At 41.5% G+C, this 22517-nt stretch overlaps 3 protein-coding genes across 4 annotated transcripts; 1 reads left to right on the top strand and 2 right to left on the bottom strand.

Moving 5' to 3' along the window:
- Positions 1-406: 406 nt before the first annotated feature.
- sgo1 (shugoshin 1) lies at positions 407-4618 on the top strand. Its single transcript, XM_086281143.1, has 9 exons — positions 407-909; positions 1451-1659; positions 1801-1844; positions 1936-1997; positions 2223-3089; positions 3218-3349; positions 3483-3653; positions 3875-4058; positions 4150-4618. Exons 1-9 carry the CDS (start codon positions 765-767, stop codon positions 4307-4309), a joined length of 1974 nt encoding a protein of 657 aa, XP_086137269.1. The 5' UTR covers positions 407-764; the 3' UTR covers positions 4310-4618.
- Positions 4619-4855: 237 nt separating this feature from the next.
- kat2b (K(lysine) acetyltransferase 2B) lies at positions 4856-14067 on the bottom strand. Its single transcript, XM_086281142.1, has 18 exons — positions 13366-14067; positions 12417-12543; positions 12177-12322; positions 11999-12085; positions 11716-11897; positions 11434-11625; positions 11163-11266; positions 10900-11025; positions 10014-10147; positions 8867-9075; positions 8647-8773; positions 8437-8547; positions 8200-8343; positions 7984-8098; positions 7015-7045; positions 6746-6809; positions 6570-6654; positions 4856-6307 (listed from the first exon to the last, which is right to left on the bottom strand). Exons 1-18 carry the CDS (start codon positions 13564-13566, stop codon positions 6114-6116), a joined length of 2379 nt encoding a protein of 792 aa, XP_086137268.1. The 5' UTR covers positions 13567-14067; the 3' UTR covers positions 4856-6113.
- Positions 14068-14202: 135 nt separating this feature from the next.
- On the bottom strand, positions 14203-22093 carry LOC147304062 (ras-related protein Rab-5A). Of its 2 annotated transcripts, none has more exons than XM_086281146.1 (6): positions 21914-22093; positions 18459-18676; positions 18075-18226; positions 17837-17959; positions 17262-17355; positions 14203-16838 (listed from the first exon to the last, which is right to left on the bottom strand). In XM_086281146.1, the coding sequence occupies exons 2-6, from the start codon at positions 18622-18624 to the stop codon at positions 16723-16725; spliced, it is 651 nt and encodes a 216-aa protein (XP_086137272.1). In that variant the 5' UTR covers positions 18625-18676; positions 21914-22093; the 3' UTR covers positions 14203-16722. The 2 variants fall into 2 exon arrangements, with proteins under 2 accessions (XP_086137272.1, XP_086137271.1); XM_086281145.1 differs by having other exon boundaries at positions 18459-18679; positions 21914-22092.
- Positions 22094-22517: the final 424 nt, after the last annotated feature.

The raw sequence follows: 22517 nt of genomic DNA, 5'->3' as shown, positions 1-22517 counted from the left end.
TGCTCTTATCTTCAGCAGTCAATTAGGCTATAAATGCTCATTTTGGTTGAATGAGCCTGATCCTTAATGGGTCTTAATCTAATTCCTACTTGTGAAAAAAACAGACGTTTACTATGGCTCTATTTCCCAGTTGTGGATGTTTTTTTTCTTTGCTTTGTTTCCAGCTGACAGGGATGATATGGGTGAAAAGGGACAGCTTGAAGCGGCAGGGATTATAATTAGATAATTGTACTTGTGTGCGGTAGTCTCCTGTTTAGTCTCAATGGAGCAGAATATGCAGACGAATAATGAATACTAAATAAATTACGTCTCCTCTGCGAGGAAACGCGGTTTGTTTTCTATTATACATTAGCGCCATCTAGCGGACGGCCGTTTCATGCGGAGGAAGTGACGTCGTCTGAAATTCTTACCAATCAGCAGTCGAAGTTCTCAATTCGAACGGCAACTCTCGGAGGACGGAGGCTGCGATTAAAAAAATTATTATTTTGTTTCCTCATTTTAAGCGCTAAATGTGTTTTTTTGCTCGAGTGGTATCATATAAACGGATTGTGTTGGTGATTTAAATATTTATTCCGGTAGGTTTCATTTGGTGCTGTTTTCGAATACAATGCCAGACTGCAGTTAGTGAAAAGTGCGTTGACAAACGTTAACGGCTAGCTCGCACATTAGCTTCCTCGTTTGTTTTGCTCCGATATACCGTTTTGCTACTGCGTTAAGCTTTTGAACTGCACACTGAACTTCGCCGTAATAACCGATCCCGAGTCATGGTGAGAGAACGGACCCAGAAGAAGTCCTTCCAGCAAAGTCTGGAGGACATCAAGGAGAAAATGAAGGAGAAGAGGAACAAACGTCTGGCCAGTGCCTCAGCCCCCAGCGGGGGCCGGTCAAGGATGATGAACAAAACAAGTGGTAAGTAAATAATCTTTTGTCAATTCTGCCCACCCCCAAATAAAGTTACCTAATAGAATAGAAAAAATTTGTTGTTATTGAAATAACGAGATTGGGAATGCCTCTCCAGTTTGCTGCATCCATGTTAAACCCACATTCTTGCATTTACTAATCCATGAAGTTACTGAAACACACTATAAGATTGTTTAAAAAAAGGTAGTTGGAACATAAAGCTCCTGGGTCAGCTGATTTCCAATCTGCAGGTGAAGATTTCTGGCATGGGGGATAAGTATAATAAATAAACAGAATGTAAATATAAATTAATTGTGGTAATAGAAATAGAATCTGTGAAACCCAAGTTTTTAATGAGTGTCTGCCTGAGGGGCTGCAACTCAAACAGATTGTGGCCAGGCTGAGAGCTGTCGTTTACAGCTGTGTTAATGGCCTTCAGTAGAGCTTTTTTGTCAGCAGCTGAGCAGCCAGCATACCACACTGTGAGACGGTGTGTTAATATTCTGATAATGATGCTGACATTTACTGGATTCCGTTTTTCTTTTCTCAGGAAGTACCTCCACGCACACCATCCTGATGGGTGTGCAGGTGAACAACAAGGCGCTGGCTGTGGCCTTGCAGGCTGAAAAGGAGAAAGTGAGGCAGGCTAATGCAGTGATCCTGCAGCTGAAAAGAGAGCAGCAGGCACTCTTCCTTCACCTGCTTCTGCTCAAGAGAAAGCTGAAAGAACAGGAGGCTCTGCAGGCGAATGCTTCAGAGGTACGCACTGTCAGATTTTTTTTAATTTTATTTTTTAAATTAGGAATGTCCTAAGTTATTAGTAGACCATATGAATTATTTTGAGACACTGCACTTTGAATGTAAAAGAAAATGTATGAATTATTTATTTGCTTCGTTTAGACTAAACCTTCTACTGATGCCAAGCACAACATGCATTCAGTTAGGTAAGGTTTTAAAACTTAATGACTTACATAAAAAATGTTATATGCCTTAAACTGAGTGAAATATTGAGATTTGCTTCCTCTTAAATTACAGAAGAAAGCGGACCAGCCAGAACCTGGACCACATCATCTGTGAATCTTCACCAGTTTGTGCAGGTATGCATAAAAATACTTCAATATCCCAGATTTTTTGTTATGTATTATCCATGACTGTTAACTTATTAACCAAATATATTACTTATTGGAGGTCTTTCTTTTAATATAGTAACTTTGGACATTGTCTCAATCTTATTCTTCTGACATTTGCATCTATCTTAATCCTACAGTCAAGACATTGAAATTATTTAATGTGTGTGTGCGTGTTCGTTTGTTTCTTCATAGACCCTCAGCTCTCTAACAAGAATGGGGATCCTCAGTGTGAAAAACAGGTGACCTTGCCATCTACAGTAGGAGTGCGGCGTCAGCGTACAGATAAAAACAGGAGGAGGTCTGAACGTTTGCAAGAACAGAGGATTCTGGGTGAGGAAGGTCCAGTTCCTGGCTTTGGGTCTTGGATCCCAAGTCCTATTCGCAGTGACAGTGAAAATCTCAGTCAAATGCAAAAATTAGAAGAACAAGAGATGGCAGATCCAGGTTTCGCTGAGGAGTTACAGCACTCTACTCCTGAACCAGTGCCACCCAAAAAAAGCAGACAACAGGTCGCCAGGAAGCAGACACAGCAACAGCAGCTGTCCTCCAAACCAGAACAGGTTTCAAGAAAACCCGAGAGAGGGCGCAAACCAGAGCGTGCCCCATTAAAGAAACCATGGGAGAATACCAAACCCAGAACCAGGTCAAAGAGTCGGGACCGATCAGCCACACGGGCCAAAACGGCACCTCCAGCACAGGGCAATAAACTCAACACTTCACTGGGATTTAATGACACATTTGACTTTGACTGTGAAGAGACCGTCCACATCACGCCATTCAGGGCCAAGGCTGAGGATAATCAGCGAATTACACCCTTGAGTGAGGAGGCTCAAGAAACAGGACAGGCCCAGGCTGAAACTTCACCTGTGATTTCCAAGCACAGTGAATCCAGCTCTTCATCTCCATCTTCTGAATCAGAAGACAGCCTTTATGTTCCTCACAAGACCAGACAGAGACCAGCTTCCCCTAACAAGACCAAGGGCATCACCACTCGAAGAGGCCGGCTCTCCAGCGCAGTCAGAAAGACGGAAAACATCCCTCCGAAACCAGAGATCACTGGTAAGCATTTAGATTTGTTTTTAATCTCAGCTTTTGTTTAATTTTTTATTTGTTGTTGGTCTCTTTTTTTCTTTAACATTTGATAATTGAAGACGTTCTGGTATTTTATTGAATTTTGTTTTTTGTAGTCTTCAGAGATGAAGAGGCAAGTCCCAAGACTACAGGCTCTGAAGAGGCAGCAGGTCGCCTCGATCAGTCACCTGATTTTAGCTATTCTAACAGCCCTGACCCTGTAAAGATAGAACATGATAATTATCAAGGTAGGTGTTTAATTTGTGCCATTAAAAAACGAATTAAACAAAAAACATAATAAACATAAACAAAAAAGTATGAAATGGTAATTAAACTGTGTGTGTGTGTGTGTGTGTTTGTTTGTTTGTTCTGGTGCTTCAGAGGCTCGTGGAGAAGGAATGGAGAATGATTGTTTGCTTCCTGTCAGCCCTCTGATTGAAGCTGAGATGATGAGAATAGACAATGTCCTGTCCAATTTTGGAGATTCCTCCGGTGAAGCTCCACCACTTTTACCCCACCAAACTCCAAAGAGGCTCAAATCATGCAAGAAACGTAAGCTGTTACAGGATTCAATCCAAAACTGCATGTCCAGTTTACACATCACTGTGAAAGTGTTCTCTTTCTGATAAATAACCTTTTGTTGCCAACATCTTTGAGCACAAGGGGCTGGCTGATTCACCTTTTTGTTGTGTTGCACTGGTGTATGCGTGTGAATTTACCCGTTTCCTTTTTCCTCTTTCTCACGGGTCACGTTTTCCTTCACGTTCCTGCAGGTGGGCTTGGTGTAAGGCCAGCAGGGCGGGGCTTGAGTCTGTGTGATGTGACCAATCTGTCCCCTGCAGCCTATCGTAAATTTTCCTGTGGAGGCTCGTCTGATTCTCGATGCTCCACCCCCGTTCCTATCCGCAAGCGGCGCTGCACCATGGCGGTCAACTACAAGGAGCCCTCGTTGCACGCGTAAGCTCACAAACGCTCTCTACTGCACGTGGTTTACTGTGTTTTTATTTTCTTTGTTACTGCAAGAAAACTCAACATTTCTCCTCAATAGGAAACTTCGGCGGGGAGATAAGTTCACAGATGTGCAGTTCCTCCGCTCTCCAATTTTCAAGCAGAAGCCTGGCAGGAGGTCTGTGCAGAATCCAAGGAATTCAAGGAGCGTGCATCAGCCGTTTGAAAAGTACAATGAGTCTTTTGTTGGGTGTCGCTGAAAGTTGTTGCCTGACTTTGAAGTGATTTTTAATTTAGTTTTTTTTTCTTGTATTACTGTCAGTGAGATTTCTTTGTGATAAAGAACAACTGTGATAATTTTTATATATTTCTTTATGTTTATGTCTCTTAAGCTTTCATTTCTGTTATTTGTCTTTAGGTGAATGTAGTATTAGCCTTCTCAGATTTCCTAATTTTGCCATTTCCCAATTTTAAATTGTTTATTATGAATTCTTTAAGAAGTTTGTTTGTAATTCTGCTTATGTTTCTTCTACTGTATGATAATAAACTTCATATAAGCGTTTACACATCATTGTGACAGGTTAATATCTGAACACAACAAATTTGGGCTTAACTCAATGAGGTCTGGACATCAGTTTTAGTGTTGTGTAGTTGCAAAGGAACACTGGCCATGCAAACCATTTATAGTCTGGTTCTCATCAAAGCCCTGTTTCGTTTTTTTGGGCCTGAGAAGCTCAGCTGTGTTTGCAGCTGAACCCAATTAAGGCTAGCAAGGTCTTTGTGTAGGAAAAAGTGCACACACGCAATTAGCCTCACTTCTGTTTTATTCAGTCTATAAAATAGGCTAATGCTATGTCACTGTAGAAAGCATGAAATTATCTCTCCAGACATTACAAAAGGTATTTTTTTTTCTAAAGCTTGAAAAGTACAAACACCTTTTTTACAAAACAGTAAAAGTACATAGTATTGCACAATCTTTTCGTTTATCTCCAAAGTATAAAGTTATCAATCTCCATCTGCCGGACAAAAATAAGAAATAATAAATTAAGAACTTGCCTTAAGTATCATTCTTCTAAATTACAGCACATAAATAAGAATATACTCTAGATAATTAAATTAGTCCTTAGTCAACAGTGTAATTTCTATGTAAAACAAATTCTAAAGGAAAGGAGATGCTCTCATTCATGTTAACTAATACTTGGAAAAATAAAAGTGCATTTTGATAGTCAAATTGCCCTACGTGACACGATAAAAGCAAAAGATTGGGTTTTTTTTGTTGTCCTTTTTCAGTTCTGGGAAAGAAAATATATGTTATATACACATTTAAAATGTACAGTGGGGTATAAGTGCATTAAAATCTGTACAAATTTAAAGTATGTATTCCTCTTTTGGCAGGATGAACTCTTCACAGACAAACTTTGACTTCATTAACGTCATGCGTGCTCACAAGAGTAGAGTTTTACAGACAGGAAAACTTGGACTCTCAGTCCCTTTTCTCACAGGTAACACTAATCTACCGCGCATGCGGCAATTCCTCATGACATCTCTACCTGAGTCAACTGAGAGGAGGAGGCAGACACAGAAAAGGCAGTATGAAAACAAAGATTAAGTAAGATGGGTGGTTAATCTCTGATCAGCTGTCATGATACAGTGCTTTCAGCACACAAACAACACCTGCTCTGCTTAATGTTTTACTACTGCTCTTCTTTTCTTTCCATGGGCCTCTGAGACACATGGTCAAATACAAAAACTACAATGCTTTTGTCTGGAAACGGAAACAGTCTTACAGTTCTTAAATGAGGCCTTCCCCTTGTGACCCATCTTTCAGGGTATTCTAAGCTACTGATTTATGGTCTAGGCCAGCAAGCATCAAACATTACAAAAGTGTTCATCCAAGACCCGTTTGCACCTTTTACATTAAGATATGTTTCTGAAACCTATCTACTCCAGAATCAGTAGTCGTGTCCTTTGCTTTGCTTGTCTTTTGCATTGTCTAAAACAATAGTTCATTGTCCCAGGACACCCTCATCCTTGTGCAGGTGAAGACAAATCTCTTCCTCTGGTTTACTTCTCAATTAGGCCCGCCTCTTTGATCTTAGTGTAGAAGAACTTCTCCAGTAGGTTCGCACACTTGTAGTACTCGCTCTCTGGAGGGTTGTATTCACGACAGTTTGTGAAAATTCGCTGCATGTCGGCCATAAAAAGCTTCCGTGTCGTGTAGTACCGGCTCTTTAGACGCTCGCTCATTGTCTTGAGGTCTGTAAAAATGTGAAATTTCAATTATGATACCTTTCAGTGGTTGGATGAGTATAGCATTTAACAAATAAACCCCACTTAGTTCATGCTTTAATGCCAGCTGAATAACAACAGTAAAAGATGTGGACTTTAATTAGAAATGATCTGCTGTCGTACCGCAAAACAATGTACAACTATGCAATGACTAGTGCAGACAATTAGTAATACACAAACTGTAACTCATCTCCTCCCCTTTAAGACAACTGTGCTTGTTAACACACGTACCCATGGGGAAGCGTATGACTTGGTAGTACCCAGGTGCTTCTGTTTTTTTCACAGGCTCCATAAAAGGCCAGGCATTCTGGTGACTCTAAAACACATAAAGCAGTCCTTTAAGAAAACTGTTTGTCTGTGTATGTGTGTGTCAGATGTAGACCACATTATACGTGTCTATCCCTCACCTTCACATGTTGGAGGATAGTTTTCAGAGTGCTATACAGTTGATCGGGGTCTTTCAGTTCTTTCCTGAAGAGTGAAAAATGGTAGAAAAAACGATATAAAACTGAGGCTAGCGAAGTGCTATTTCCAGATGTGCATGCGTGTTATTATTGCCTGCAAATTTTTGTCATAAATGAAGGCCAGAGACAATGTCTGACTGTATCATTGTTGACAAAAATGATCAAATATATAATGTGAATACATTAGCCAAATCATTAGTGGAGCATCTTACCCTTTGCCCACAGGCTTCCAGCCAGTTTCACCTGTTGATATAAATAAACTAATATTACACTCATACACCAGAATGGAGTCATTCTCTAGTCACTAGAGGAAGAATAGGTCAGCAACTTCCGTGTAACCACAAAAAAATGCTGGCTGGCGAATGATTGTGCAGAATTTTTTTTGGAAGTAGTTGGATGACCAATTAGTTACGCAGAGGTTGAGCGTGTTGCACTCTAAACCTGGCAAAAGTCTGCAACGAATTCCCATTTAATTGGAAAAAAGATAGACTCTAAACAACTTGCAGTCAGTCTTTGCAATAGCAGACATGATGCTGACTCAGTCTTATTGCTGATTTCTCACTGTCCTGACACACCAATGTTTCTATAGAGATGTTAGCTGACTGGAAGTGGTTTACAATCTGGTTCCCTTCTTCAAAGCAACCACTTCAAAGGCAGGCACATAGCGAGCTGAGTGCAATAATTTTGGTTGCCCTGCAGTCTCCAACCACTGTTTTTCTTGTGTGACATTGCAATTACTGCTTGTCTTGTTGCCACAAAACAAATTCAAAAAAATTCATCATAATTCTTGCATTCACGTGCAACCTGCTCTAGTCCTTGGCTGGTAGCCATACATACGGAAAATAACCACCCATCCAGATTTCATAGAGAACAGCCTTTAAATCCGAAAAGTATTTGATTAATTAGCTTTTAGTTCTGCCTAACCTGTCACTCCGAGGAAATTAACAAGGTTGATGGTGATTATAGAGGTAGATGTACGATAAAGCCCATAAAAACCCAGTAGATAATATAACCAATAAGTTGGACAGCTTAATTGCACAGGATGTATGTGGTAAGTGGCCTACTTTCCTCAGCATTAATGCTGTAATGGCAATCATTACTTTTTAATGCCAATAATCTTGTAATGTATCAAGCTACTTTTAAAAGCCAAGGTTACCCAACACTGAAAAAGAATAACATACGTATGCCAGGAATGCTCTCAATGGGAATCTGCCGGACTCCATCCTTAAAACAGGACAGCCCTGGATAGACTTTTCTGATCTGAGCCTGTTTCCTCTCAATCAGCTTCTTGATTATCTGAAGGCAACAAATGAGAAAAAAATCTTAGTTGAGGGGACAGAAAGAAGCATTTAGATCAATAAAATATTAAAGAGTTCATTTAAAAGTCACCCACACACCTCTTTCTGCTTCTTGATGATGACAGAGAACTCTGTGTAGGGGATGCTGGGGTTGAGCTCACAGCCCATGAGTGTGGCTCCTTCATAATCCTTGATGTAGCCCACATACTTGGACTTGGGAACCTTTATGTCTTTTGAGAAACCCTGATAAGGAGGAAGTAATAATTTATCCTGGAGCTGCCACGCACTGCCTCTATTTATTATATTATTGTTACTAATGGCCGTTATTAATGTTACCTGTTTCTTAAAGTACCCAATGGCGTATTCATCAGCGTAAGTGAGAAAATTGAGGATTTCATGCTTTATGTGATATTCTTTCAGGTGGTTCATCAAATGTGTTCCATAACCCTGCAACCACACAGTCAGACCAGGAAAGGGTTAGAGCCGGCCATCCAGATATCACTGAATACCCACCAAGCTGAGAAATAAAGCTGGGCACGCTCTCACCTTGACCTGCTCATTGGAGGTGACGGCACAGAAGACAATCTCTGTGAAGCCTTGCGATGGAAACATCCGGAAACAGATCCCTCCGATCACTCTCCCGTCCTTGATCAGGGACAGCGTTTTGTGTTTCCTACCAGAAAAAAAGATGAATTTTACAGAGGGAATCTGCTTCTCTATAACCCTCTGAACTTAAGGTGGGACGATGAGGCAGAGTTACACTCACGGATCGAACACCAGCCGCGTGATGTACTCCTTGGGCATGCGGGGAAGCTGATGGGAGAACACGTTCTGAAGGCCGACGAGCCACATCAAGATCCTCTTGTTGGGCTTCTGGTTTAGGGAGTTCCCAATGACGTGGAATTCAATCACGCCCCTGCGCTCCTCCAGGCGGGCGGCTTCGTCACGTGCAGAGTGAGCTGATAGCAGGCTAGTCTGCACAGACAGGAAGGTATCAAATAAATCATGGTCCAAAATTTGCTGTGATGTGCAGAGGACTTGAACATTTTGTGCAGGGACAATTAACCTACGACTAAAAAAAATAAATGAAGTGCTATACAGACACATTATGGCAGCTTGGAAGGAGATTAAGACCAATTACCATGAGATCTGACACTGACAGGAAAATGATTAGGCTGGAAGGATGAGAAGATTTACAATTATCTAATGACTTTAATTCTTTTTACTCTTGTTATAAAGTGTCAGCCTGGAAAATCTGATAGAGGCTGTGGGTCTGGATGGTATCTGTGAAGATTACATAACTGCCCTTTGCAAATCTGCAGTGCCTTCTTATTTCTCTTAAAAATCCAAGACTTGAGTCAGATTGAAAAGCATCGCAGGTGATGCCAGTTTCAAAATAAACTAGGAGTAACCCCAAAACAACTGAAGAAGAGAGCACGGGCCATTTCCGTTTATCTTCACTTGATTTACAGATGTGAGACGTCTTGACTGACAGAAAGGTTTCAAGAAAACAGCTGTGTATCAGAAGCTGGAGTGATATGCGCTGGTGTGTCTTCTCACTTTTACTTTTTGTCACATACAGCAACAGTGTAAAAAGGGCCGTTATCTTATCCCACTCATAGATGACACCGCGCCGCAGTGATTGGCTCAGATTTCATATGAAGCTCGCGATTAAGTTTTCGACATGGCAAAGATAACATAACAGGGAGCGTTATACAAGAAGAGGAAGTGGAAATCATCAGGCCTCACAAGCACTCGGATACAGTTTCTGACAAACAGCTTATAAGTGGGCTATAATTATAGAAATGATAGAATTTTAGCCCAAATTACTACTTATCATACTTATCATATGAAGATTAAATTCCCTTCCAACTAATTGGGCTCCATGCTGTGACTAAACAATAATGGGTTACCTCTGGAATGGCAGCAGGATCAGCGATAGTCGCCATGACTTCATTGATGAGGTCCATGGGGATGTCACCAACCACCCTGGGTCTCTTGTTTTCCTCATGGGAAAGGGGCTCAGAAGGTTTACGCTTTTCTCCAGCTGGGGAGTGTACACAGAGGAAAGCTCTCATTACTCAAGGGGCTTTATGTTGTAAGGTAAAAACAATATTAGAGAAAAAACCCCAACAATCAGACGACCCCCTCTGAGCAAGCACTTGGCAACAGTGGGATAGAAAAACTCCCTTTTAGCAGGAAGAAAGCTCCAACAGAACCAGGCTGTGGGAGAGGCAGCCATCTGTTGTTACTGGCGTTAGAGGGAAAAAGAAGAAAGCAGGTGGAGACAGAAATCCTGGAAACTGGTTCTACAGAATGAGATGTTTGAAAGCTGAAGCCTCTGCCTCCCATTCTACTTTTAAATATCCTAGGACCCACAAGTTAATCTGCAGTCTGAGAGCAAAGTGCTCTGTTGGGGTGATGTGGTACTGTTGGTATGGTTGGTAAACAAGTGACGGACATCTGAAGTCTACTATCTTCAGTCTTCATTTTAAACCTATATGTACTTTGTTTGTTAGAAGCAGCTCTGGGGTTTACTTCACCTTCATGTGATGACAGATCTTAGAGGCAGCATTTAAAACAGGGTTACACTAAAAGCATAAAAATCTCCAAAACTAGAAACGATCTTAAAGGACGGCTGACTTGAGTCATTTCGCTGTAAAGTAGAAACCGTTCCACTTTTAAATGTGTAAAACAAGGCTGACTTTACTCAGGTCCACACTTTTTGTTGTTGTACTGTTACGCAATAAGTTGGCTTAACTGAAACCTCGTGAGTAATAACAGGCTTGTCAGCAATACCTGGGTTTGGCTCCAGTACAGAAGCTGCCTTCCTGGCAGGACTGACACTGCCGCAGGTGGACGGGTCCACTGACACGGGACTGGTGCTGTAGTACAGCGGCCTGGCCACTGAAGCAGCACTTATAACTACACAAAAAAAAAAAAAAAAAAAAAACCACAGAGGAAATTGAATTTATTCAGTCATAGGCTTTAACCTTTTCATAAAAAAAACAAGTGTCATCTTGAGAGGCGTTTCGGCGAGGGTGTGTGGGAGGGCGTGTCACCTGTGTGGATAGGAATCTGCCCTCCCGCTGCCCCTGCCAAGAAGTCTTGGCTCCAGATTGGAGAGTTATGACTGTAAACCTCCTCCTCCAGCATTGACAAGAACCTGAGCAGAGAAATCACAACAACTACTTAACTATATTAAAACAAGCAGTCAACTTTACATAAGTGGCTACGGTCTGGTTTCATACTGAGGATGTGAAGCACATCCCAGAGTGTAGCTACTTGAAGGCCTGTGTGGCTAACTGCATGTGAGCCTTCTGTATCTCTTACTTGGGAAAGTGTGTAAGAATGAGTGTGCGTTTCTCAGGAGGGAGCTTGTCCTTCTCCTGTCTGGCCTGCTCCAGCAGCTGTTTCCTCATCACAGTGAAGACAGAACGCAAAAGCGTCCGCCCAAAGATCTGAGTGGTCTCGTAGCGGGGCAGGCTGTCACAGAACTGAGGAACATTGCAGTAGCAGAGCCATCTGGAACAAGCATATCCCATAATTATCTTACAGCTTGTAACTGTACTGGTGCAGGAAAGGCAGGCACAAGATATCTGTCTACTCTGCTACCTAGTGTAGTTGACTTTGTATCCAGCTGCGTCGTCATTGGGCACCCTTTGGCGTCTTTGAGAGGGCGTTTCCAACTGCCAGTAGTTGATCTGGTTGAGAAACATCTTAGCCAGCTCCATAATGGTTTGGCGTTCTTTAGATGGCAGGTGGCTGAATTTGTACTGGACAAAATTGTTCACCCCCTATTTCAGAAACGTGGAGTAAAAGAAAGAACAAATACATCAAAAGTAAGATAAAGATCAGAGGATGAAAGAGTCTGTGCAGTGGAGACTTATTTCTCTACCTGCTCGATGCTGGGCTTTTCAAACGGCGGACTCTCCTGTGCTTCTAACATTGGTTTACCCATCTGTAGGATGGACTTCCTCAGCAGCTGACAATGGAAAAAGATGGCGTTTGTTTAAAGCGAGCGAGATCTGAAAACTCTACCTTGCTTCAAATCGAGTGTAAAGCAATAAAATTACTTTGAAGAGGGAAAAGTAGACTTGTTTAGTGTCAGCATCCTCCTCTTTGTGAATGCACGTGTACAGATACTCCACATCCAGAACAATACCAAGAAGCCTGTTCATTTCCTCCTCTGAAACATTTTCTAGATGGGTCACATGATCACCTGGAAAGAAGAAATAAGCCAATGAAATTCATCTAGCTTACCCTTCTTGGTATTATTTTCTGATGCAGCTTCTCTGGTGGGCATGCCGACTTACCCAAAGTGTGAGAGCAGCTCCGACAGGGCTCCTGGAGGTTGACTGCGTTGGACTGCTGCTCTGTTTGAGGAGGTGTAGGAGGGGGGTTCTGACTTTTCCAGCCATTACACTTACAGGCTCCTTCAGCCTGCGATAAATAGAGGTTAAATGAGTACAAGCAGGCACAAAGACGATATTAAAAGCAGCAAATGAGCAATAAATGGGGGCAGATTACATAGAACAATTAAGGAAAACCATTCAACTTGTTAAGTTTTGCTTTTTTATTACATAAATATCTTAAAAGCTTTTCCAGGCTCTCTCAGGTTAAACGAGAGATGTTATGCCCGACTTTCTACAGTAACAGGGGGCGGGGACATGATCAGCTGAAGGTGCTGTTCTGAGCATGCGCCCTGAAACAACAACAAACTCCGCCCCCGCCAGCAGCTGTCACCCTGTCAAAACAAAGACCCCGTCCCTCTCTGCGGATCATACGCTGCATAAGCCCAATAAACTCCTCTCTGTTTACCCCCCCTGCTATGACGGTCTCGTGCACGACCACACACACGCACACAAACACACACGCGTATCCAGACCTTGTGCACACAGCCAGCTACTCCCAAAACCAGCGTCAAGCCAATGTTTACGTTCACCAACCCCCCACCTTGACAGAAGCAGTAACACTGTAACAGGCTGCAGCTGCAAGGCCCCTGCTGAAAAGTCCAGATGTTAAAAAAGCCCCTCCAAAACACTTAATGTGTCAGGATTTTATTTTTTTAGTATTACCTCTTTAGTAACTGGTTCATGCATGCAAAAGAAAAAACACAAGAAACTCAAGTGCGGCAATGGCTTCCTTTGCTGTGCTTGCATTTTGAAAACTATTGCAACCAAGCCCAGGAAATGCAGCACACTTTAAGTATGAGCCCCGAAAACTACCCCGCTTTAAAGCCCTGCTTTTGCAGATGTGGCATACTTTGCAGGATGAATACACTCCGAGTTTTTCCAGTTTCTTGGGCCGAGGCGAGGAGCGTAGTTGTGCCTTCTTCACGGCGATACGTGCGGATCCTCTAGCGGCGCCTGAGCCCTCCGTGCCTCCGGCTCCAGGAGCGGCCGGAACCAGGCCCGCGGCTCCGATGGCCGGCGAACCTTGCTGAATCCCAGCGCTGTCGGCCATGATTCCCACCGAAACCCGAAGGGACCGCCAGCTCGGGGAATATTCGCTGCGCCGTCCGCTCTATTCCACAAACGGAGGATCAGACATGGCGCTCATCCTTATTTTCAATTTCTCGCTGTAGGCCCATTTTCCTCCGCTAGGGGACCTTCATGGGATAGGCCAACTCCACAACAATTCAAAGAGGAGAGGTCACAAAATGCAACCATTTATAGCAAAATTTCAAGGTCAAACGTGGTGGGAGCGGAAAAAAAAAGCGGATCCATACTTTCAGTCAGGCACAGGTGACTTCCAAGACTATACTGAAAAATTACTGAAATTAATAGCAACACCATTTAGAAATATATTTATAGACCCTTAAAAATATTTTCACATCATATCAGTGAACATGTGGAAATGTCTTAAGTATGCTCACCCAAACAACAACAATAAAAAAAAGGTTAAAGTTCAGGATTGATGATGATTAGAAGCTTTCATCAGTTTCATGATGAGTATGAGGGAAGTAAAAGTGTGGGTCATAACCTCCAGAGGACAAAACAAACATATAGAGTAGTAGACAAAAAGTAAAAAAAATAAAATAAAAAAAGCTATTGAGGCCCAGAGGTAATAAAGGCACGCACACACATGCACACCGCCTGATTACAATAATAAATGATCAAATTTATTTCAGTATTTATTTGGTCATTACATAACAGTACTGTAAAATGCTTGCATTTAAATGTTTCTGGCTGCAAATAAGTGTTCACTGCAAAACAAAAAAAATAAAAAAAAAATTACAATTTGCATCCTTATTATGTGTTAAATCATCTATTCATAAACCGCCATTGTGCCAGCTGATAGTTGTTTTACTGTTCCTACAATTATCGTCACAATGTTAGCGAGATGTAGTAGGACAGACAGAGGAAAGCTCAAAAACTGTGCAGCGTGGTGTCCGACTCCTCTGGAGTTTTACAACCTGTGCCTCTGAAAGCTCACGTCTACTTACAGGGAGGAGTAGGACGAGGAATAGTTCTGGACAAGGCATAGACAAGAAAAAAATGGAGAAGTGTAAAGTAAAGAGATAATCTTAAAAAACAAAAAAACAAAACATGTTTGGATATATTTTTTATGACAGAAATATACAAGACAGATGACTAAATAAATGCAATTTCATTTTTTTGTTGTTGTTAATAAACACTAGATACATTTATAAAGACCACCACTGATTATAATTTAACCATTTATATGTGTAAAAAAAAAAAAAAAAAAGACAAAGAAAAAAAGGAACAGCAACAAAACTCCAAACCCAGATTGTAGCTGTTTTTTTTCCCCTTCCTGCTAACTGTACACTTTTTTATGATTATCTAGACAACTCCCTAGCAAGCATTAGTCCTGTCACTGGTAAATTGAAAAAGGTAGACTACACTGCAACACCTTATTTACAGTATATTATTTATATATTTATATTTATATATTTATATATATATATATATATTTATATATCACACTGGCTGAAATCATGACAAGATATATTCATGAACATCATTAGTGCAAGGCATGAGTAAGACAGACCTGTAAAAAGAGTTATTTACTAAAAGTACTCTGTATGTGTGTGTGCAGGTGTGTGTAACAATTAGGGGGGTTGTGTGTCGGTGGGACAGAGTGTGTGCTTGACAAAGGTGTGGATGATGTGTAACAGACTGTGTGTATGTTCATGTACAGTGATGTTTAGGTCTTACAGGGAATAGGGGAAGGTGGGGAGGGAGACGACAAGTCAGTGGCGTGTGTGTGTTTAATTGTGGAAATGTGTGTTAAAAAAAAAAAGCCAAAAACAACAAAACACACGGATAAATGCGTGTGAATAAGTCGAAGGATGTAATCTGTCACCAGACAGCAAACCCGGGCCGGGCTTTGTACAGAATGACACACCGCCGTGTCTAAAGCACTTTCTAATCAAGAGAAGATGTCAAACATTTATGATTCCGATATTAATTAAGAAGCAACTTTACATATTGCAACTCCCCACTCACTGCTATCACCTTCGATTTACCCCCAGTGCAAACCCAGCAGTCGAGCAACATTGACACAATGGAAAAAGTAACCGCACAAGAATAAATCGTTGAAAAACAGAAACCCAAGAGACCGCAGTATGACAACAAAAGGGTGGTCTACACAAGGTTTATGGACGGACACATCATGAAGTGGGCAGTTGGTGACACTGACGTGTACCGTAGAGGCCTCTGCGCTGTGTTTATAGACACAAGGGGATTTGCTGCGCAGCACTGGTCCTTGCAGACAACTCACAGAGTAAATACTGTGAAACATTGCACAATGCCACGAAGGACAGCTAGGAGCAGGCACGGGCCCAGAATGGAGACAAGGTGGTGTGAGAAGCTATGCACTAGTGCTACGTTGGGTTTAATGGAGGGAGTGGGGTTATAAGGACCAACTATTCTCCCCCCCCTCCCAGCTACGAGATAAAGGGCCCTAGAAACAACAAGAGAGACAGAATCTACAATTTCTCTCTGCCCCCTCCACCTTTCCTCTTTCTGAGATTAACAAGAACACACTCCTCCAACCAACTTTTTCTGCTCTACTGCAGATTGAATGTGTAACTCTTTAACTTTTAGGCCGCCTAAATATGCTAGCATGTGCATCCACAAGTTTGACAAAATTACAGTAAACAATAATCAACAAAGTTATAAAAAAATTGAACAAAAACAGAAGACTGGTATTAGAAATGCAACATTAAAGACTTAAGCTATCCCAGAAAAGAGAAGTGATCACTTCCTCCAGATGAAACTCATGTCTACACGGTGTAAAGATGATGACAACGCAAGGAAGGGTGCTCTAATGTTTCTAATACCTGCGATCACTGATCTATCAATAATACGATAGATGTAACAAGCTCGATGGCAGAAAGTAAGACAAAGTGGTTAGGAGGCTTCCCCGGGTAGCAGCAGAACCATAATGGAGGAAAAGAGGCAGAACCGCAAAGAAAGATCAGTGTGATGGCAATGAATTTGTTAAAAGTGGACGAGTGGGGTGGCGAGTGCAGGGCATATTTTCTTGTTTCAGAGAGTAGGTGACACATTGCATTAGTAACTGCAGTGGCATTTGGGGCATTGACCACATTAGTTACTGCCATACAGGTTGGTAGGGAGGAGGGTGTTCTTCATGTTAGTTACTGCAGCATGGAGCCTTGGCTGGCTGGGCAGCTTCTGTCAGGTCCACTCCCCGGCTGCGCCCAGTGTTTGCTCCTGCAGTCTGAGGCTCATTTTTTGGCAATCTCTTTGCTGGAAGAAATCAAAACAAACAAACAAACAAACAAATAAATAATACAACGATTTTCAGAAAAGAGAAGCTACAAATGATAAAAAAAAAAATCATTAACAAACACATCAATCATGCTAGTTTGACCTTGTCCTCCAGTTAATTTTTAACTTGCATTTTAAGCAGGAACTGAAACCTCTTAGGAATTTGTGATTGTCCAAGCCTAACAGCAGCTTTGTAAACCTTGTGTACTTTTCAGCAGAAGAAAACTGGAGCTACAGTAGAAAGCCCAGGGTAGCAGAGAACATGCAAACTCCACACAGAAGGAGCCCTAAACTGGGCTTCAAGCCATCACCTTCTTGCTATGAGGGAACAGTTCTAACTCCGAATAATAGAAATATGCAGAAAAACAAATATCTACAAATTGAGTCCTAAAAGTTACCCACCAATGGCCATAAATATCTCATTCACATTCATAGACGTCTTGGCCGATGTCTCCATGAAAAGTAAGCTGTTGTCATCTGCGTATGATTGGGCGTCCTGTTGACACAGTGTAAACAAACGAATTTTTAATACATCCTCCAACACGCATTTCTTCAGGCATAAGAGAAACACAATTAGGGGATAATTAAAAACGGAAGTCATGGCTCTAGAATACAGCGTCTGCTAGGAACGTGATCACCCATCCACCTATTTTCCTCCCCTCATCCAACTCAGTTTTGCGGTGGGATTGGAGACGGGTTGCCAACCTGTCGCAGGGCTAACAGAGAGGTACAGACAGCCATTCACACCATAGTCACACCTATGAGAGATTTAGAATCACCAATTAAATAACTGTACTAACTACATGTGCTCGGACTGTGGGAGGAAGCTGGAGTACACGGAGATAAACCACGCAGACACAGGGAGAACATGCAAACTCCACACATAAAGGTCACAGAAAAATTAGATTAAAAAATAATAATAATAATTGTAAAATCATGAAAGCCTAAGACACAGTCTAAGGTTTGTCTAGACTGACCTGGAAGTCCACAGCTCTTTTGTTAGCCAGGTCAGCTTTGTTTCCTGACAGAGCGATGACTATATTAGGGCTAGCTTGTCGTTGTAGCTCCTTCACCCAGTTCTTGGCCCGTGCAAAGGACTCCTGAAATAAAAATGAAGACACGGTACCACTTGTCAACATCTAATGCTACTTTCATGTTTTAACTTGCTCTACAAGTGCTCTGGAAGGCCTGGGTCTTAGTCGAGGATGAACGTGCCTCGTTTGTGATGTCGTAGACCACAATGGCAGCTTGTGCTCCTCTGTAATACATTGGTGCCAAACTGTGGTAACGCTCCTGGCCTGCAGTGTCCCAGATTTCAAATTTCACTGTTGTATCATCAAGACACACTGTTTGGGTTAGGAAGGCCGCTGTGGAGATAGGAAGAGACGAGTCATTTTTGCGTGATCATTAACGACACCAAAACTATATCTTTACGAGGTCATATAAACAGCTGATAAATGTGTCAACACAAAAGCATCAGTATTCTGAATGGGGACTTCTCAGGAAAACAAACTAACAAAACAAACAACAACAACAAAAAAAAAACCAACAGAACTGCCAGGTTGTCAGAAACATCCTGATTTGATGACATGACCTTACCTCCTATTGTGCTTTCCTGGAATTCATGGAACTGGCCCTTGACAAAGCGAAGCACTAAGCTGGACTTCCCCACAGCCGATTCACCCAACAGCACCAGCTTAAACTGACAGATCTTATTCCCTGCATTTGGTCCATTGGGTCTCGTAGCTCCTCCTCGATTGGCCATGACCTAGTCAGATCCCAGGTGTCCTGTGTGCCGAACCTCACTGTCGGGACTTCTGCTGCAGGAAGCACGAGAACAAACATGTTCACAGAGTAAAAACAGATATTAAACTCTAAGAGATTTGTAATTTCTTTTCCCTTCAAATGCAGTTTAACAAGTCATAACAGGAACGGAACAGTTATTTTTGTATAGATTACAGTCTGACATTTAAGACAAATGAGCATTACTCATATATTCAAATCATGCAACAAATTTATAAATATAAGATCAGCTTCCTCTGAAAATCATTATAAAATTACAAATCTTGTGAAAACTAGAATCCGACTAATGAATAGGCTACTAGAAAAAAGTAACTAAATTAGGCAATCTTTTGACATTTTGACTGGGACATAAAGGTCAATGAAAGTTCCTCAGAGCAGACTACATACAAAAAATGATACATCTCTTACTCATACTTGCACACATCAAAGTCAAGCATGCACCCACTGGTATCACTTCAATTTGTTGTGAATTAAGAAGGTTTTCACACACAGAGTGTTTCAAAGAAACAGGTGGTTTTCACACTGCAGTTTAGGCAACATGAAGAAATTTATGTGATCAATAAATTCAAATATAATTCATATACAGTGCATTGAAAATGATAGCCTGTATCAATTAGCTATCTTTTTTATCTGCAAATTATGGCTGTAAATGCAATTTTAGAACGCTAATAACTGAATTATTCTGTGAACATTTCAAGTCAGTAAAAATAACATGCGAGCATTTCAAACACACAAAGGCCTGTTCTGAATGCATGTGCAATTTTTGACAGGGGATGCAGAAATTTCAGACACTTCTTCATGAATGTAACTTACAGTAACACCAGGAAAAGGAAGCCTTGTCATGAACTACAACAGTGATTCATGGCAAACTCGAAAGAGAGCCGGGGAAAGACCCACCCACATTACACAAGTGTGGTACAACTGCGAGAACCATTGCATGCATGCATACCATGCGTGCATGTAGTGCTTACTAACTTATTTGGGAATGAACAGCTCAGAATTTCTAAAAAACACAGACGGCTGTTGTAAGGAGATAATCACGGCTTATGTCTGGCCTCACAGGGTGAATTTAGTGGAATCTTGTGCCTGACCAAAAACTGGCCTTTCGCCTCGCATCAAACTCACATATATGGTGCAGTGCAATAACGCACAAAGCAACCTTTGTTAACCACACAAGTCACACTCTGTTGAGGAGAGGCATTAATCTGTGGTGGCTGTAGCCTCAATGGCAGTTTATGAAGATGTTGTACTGAATTATAGTATACTGTAAGGTAGCAGTACGTAATAGCATACGACACATTTGAGTGTCTGTGGCTGTGGCTTGAAAGGTTGATGGATAGATTCCCCGGCTACTCTAGACTGCATGCTGAAGTATCCTTGGGGAAAGCACTGAACCCTGAGTCGCCTGCAATCCATGCATTGTGAGCTAGAGTGCATGCAAATGATAGAAAAGGCGCTATGGTAAAGAAAAAAAAGCACTTGTATGCATTTATGTGTGATGGGATGAACGAGTAGTAGTAGCTGTGACTGCTCCAAGAAGAAAAGTGCTACTTAATTATATAAGTTAAGAGTTAACATGTGCTTATAATCTGCAAGATAACTAAGAGGATACAGCTATGAATGTACTCTGAACAAAATTGCAAAAATAGGCAAGTCAGTCTATAAAGTAACTGTGCCAGGACTGCTTAAATGCAAATGCAACAGAGCAAATAAAAAAAAATGTCTGCCATTACAAATGTGCGATTCACTTTTTATCTCCATATTTTTGCCTCCAAATCACTGTCATCATCACCCTAACTTCTTCTTTCAGTGTCCCCTTCTTGCCTAAAAACTACAGTCGACTGGGACTTTGTGGTTATTGCCCCTAAGCGCATGGGGACTGGTTCAACAACTGATGATTTTAGATCAGCTCTAATGACATACCTGTTTTAGCTGCTTTTAGTTTAGCCTCAGGTCCGTCAGTGTTTGGTCAAACACACTGTAAATGTTTTGTACTACTGTTTTACTTGACTGTTTAGCATTGGTAGAATGCAGCTGTTTTCTGATTTCTTTTCTTAAATATTATATTTTATTATGTTCCCTGTTTATGTAAGCTCCATGTTTGTAATTGGGTTCTTGAGACGTGGATTACAAAATGAGTGTGCCTGTACTGCACTTATGGTCAACTCCAGTCATTTCAAAATGAGCTCTATAAATAGCATTTACTTTTTTCACACACACTATAAACCTGTGCGTCACTAGCCCACATCTGTGGCAAACCGTTCTTACTTGTGTCGCAACACTAAAGGCTGAAGGCATTCATATAACAGAGTTTATTAAGGTAAAGATAACAGCCACCAGATTTCTGGGTCTATTTCAAATAAAGAGCTTTGGGGAAACGAGTCAATAAATTGACCGGCGAGGTCATGCCAAAACATTTCAACCTTATCTCAATCGACTTATCCTTGAGACGAAGTCTTGAAGACGCGCAGCAAGAAAACAAACAAGCTCCAGGAACTGGAATGAGAACAGTGACTGTATTTACCCACACTCATGACACGATTTGTCAACAAACGCTGCGCATTACATGACTACGACGTGCATATTTGGCTTGAACCCTCGATACTTAGTTGACTATAAACACACTCGCTCTATGTTAGCAGTGGCTATCGGTCTGTTTTGATGTTAGAGGGGGCCGCCATTTTCCCCAAAGTGTTTTTGTTCTCTAGCTTGTTAGCGTTTATGCTGTTAGCAAAGCTTAGCATTCCTAGCTGTCTGGTGTCATTAGTCTCCCGACTGCTGTAAGGACATAAAAACAACACGACAGCTATCTGCATAAAACTAACGCCATTGTTTTTTTCTTTCGAATTGAAACCCTGATTGCCGGTGCTGTTTAGCTAATGTTGATTCAAGGGGAATAGCTGAGCCCCTCAATTAACAAACACTAACGTTAGCTTGCTGTCACTGTTAGCATTACACCCACTGAACCCAGTCCACCTATTAGCAAAGTCACTGTAAGCCTGCCATGCTACCTGCTATACAAGACATTATAAGCTTTTTGCTATTGGTATACAAGAGAACAAGCGGACTCGACAGGACAAAGGCCCGCATTTCTGCATCCCCCATGCCACCAAACACCATCGACATTAGCTGCACTTAGCTAGCGACATAGCTAGCTAACGAAGTCACCGATGACAACTAAACAAACGGCGGCGTCATGTCACCGAGCCAGCTGCAAACCACAACTCGTAGATTCGTGACAAGTACGTTACCCGAGAGCCAGGCGATGTACAACTTTAAATAGCACCGCTGCAGTTCGCACACAGAACCCGGGACACTGTGATGAGCTGGTGTCAGGGGAGGGGGGGGACCGAGAAAACAATTTCAACAATCCTGTCACGTCTCCTCCTTTCTTTCTTCTCGCAACTTCCCCTTAGAACCAAAACACAAACAAGCTCTTCCGCTCCCCGTGCCACGTCACACGACACGCCCGCTAACAGGCAAAATTTGATTGACTGTATATTATGATCAGCTCTCGATATCTGTTTTTAATGAGATACAAATAAAATCAGACATTAATAATAATAAAAATTACAAATAATATTTTCATGCGTATTGGATCATACTGGATAATTTAACAAAAGGAAATCAGACACAGCTGATATTTAGATAGACAGACTCGGTACAATATAGATACCTTTTTCTATGGGTTAAAGATGACCTTGTCACGAGGACAAAGGCATTTAAATAGTCACATACATTTTTTCCCCTTTAATTTGAAATTAATATTTACAGACAAGTATTGTTATACCCTTTTGAAAAGAAGCATGCAATCTATTTTAAACCCACTGGATCTTCTTGGCGTTTCTTCTTCTT

This window comes from Aulonocara sp. 'chitande type north' Nkhata Bay, linkage group LG22 (assembly GCF_057382095.1).
Source record: "Aulonocara sp. 'chitande type north' Nkhata Bay isolate Kocher_YH1m ecotype deep benthic linkage group LG22, A_spYH_male_GT1.1, whole genome shotgun sequence".
Classification (NCBI taxonomy): Eukaryota; Metazoa; Chordata; class Actinopteri; order Cichliformes; family Cichlidae; genus Aulonocara; species Aulonocara sp. 'chitande type north' Nkhata Bay.
This window is presented reverse-complemented; position numbering and strand designations above follow the sequence as displayed.

Excerpts from the sequence above, each read along its gene's own strand:
- LOC147304062 (XM_086281146.1), bottom strand. The coding sequence starts at position 18,624 with ATGGCCAATCGAGGAGGAGCTACGAGACCCAATGGACCAAATGCAGGG. Across the intron at positions 18,227-18,458 it reads CCAGGAAAGCACAATAGGAG|CGGCCTTCCTAACCCAAACA; the intron begins GTAAGGTCATGT and ends CTATCTCCACAG. Across the intron at positions 16,839-17,261 it reads TGAGATATTTATGGCCATTG|CAAAGAGATTGCCAAAAAAT; the intron begins GTGGGTAACTTT and ends GATTTCTTCCAG.
- sgo1 (XM_086281143.1), top strand. The coding sequence starts at position 765 with ATGGTGAGAGAACGGACCCAGAAGAAGTCCTTCCAGCAAAGTCTGGAG. Across the intron at positions 910-1,450 it reads GATGATGAACAAAACAAGTG|GAAGTACCTCCACGCACACC; the intron begins GTAAGTAAATAA and ends TTCTTTTCTCAG. Across the intron at positions 1,998-2,222 it reads ATCTTCACCAGTTTGTGCAG|ACCCTCAGCTCTCTAACAAG; the intron begins GTATGCATAAAA and ends GTTTCTTCATAG.
- kat2b (XM_086281142.1), bottom strand. The coding sequence starts at position 13,566 with ATGGCCGACAGCGCTGGGATTCAGCAAGGTTCGCCGGCCATCGGAGCC. Across the intron at positions 11,026-11,162 it reads GCAGATTCCTATCCACACAG|TTATAAGTGCTGCTTCAGTG; the intron begins GTGACACGCCCT and ends TTTTTTGTGTAG. Across the intron at positions 7,046-7,983 it reads TGAGAGCATTCCTGGCATAC|GTGAAACTGGCTGGAAGCCT; the intron begins GTATGTTATTCT and ends TTATATCAACAG.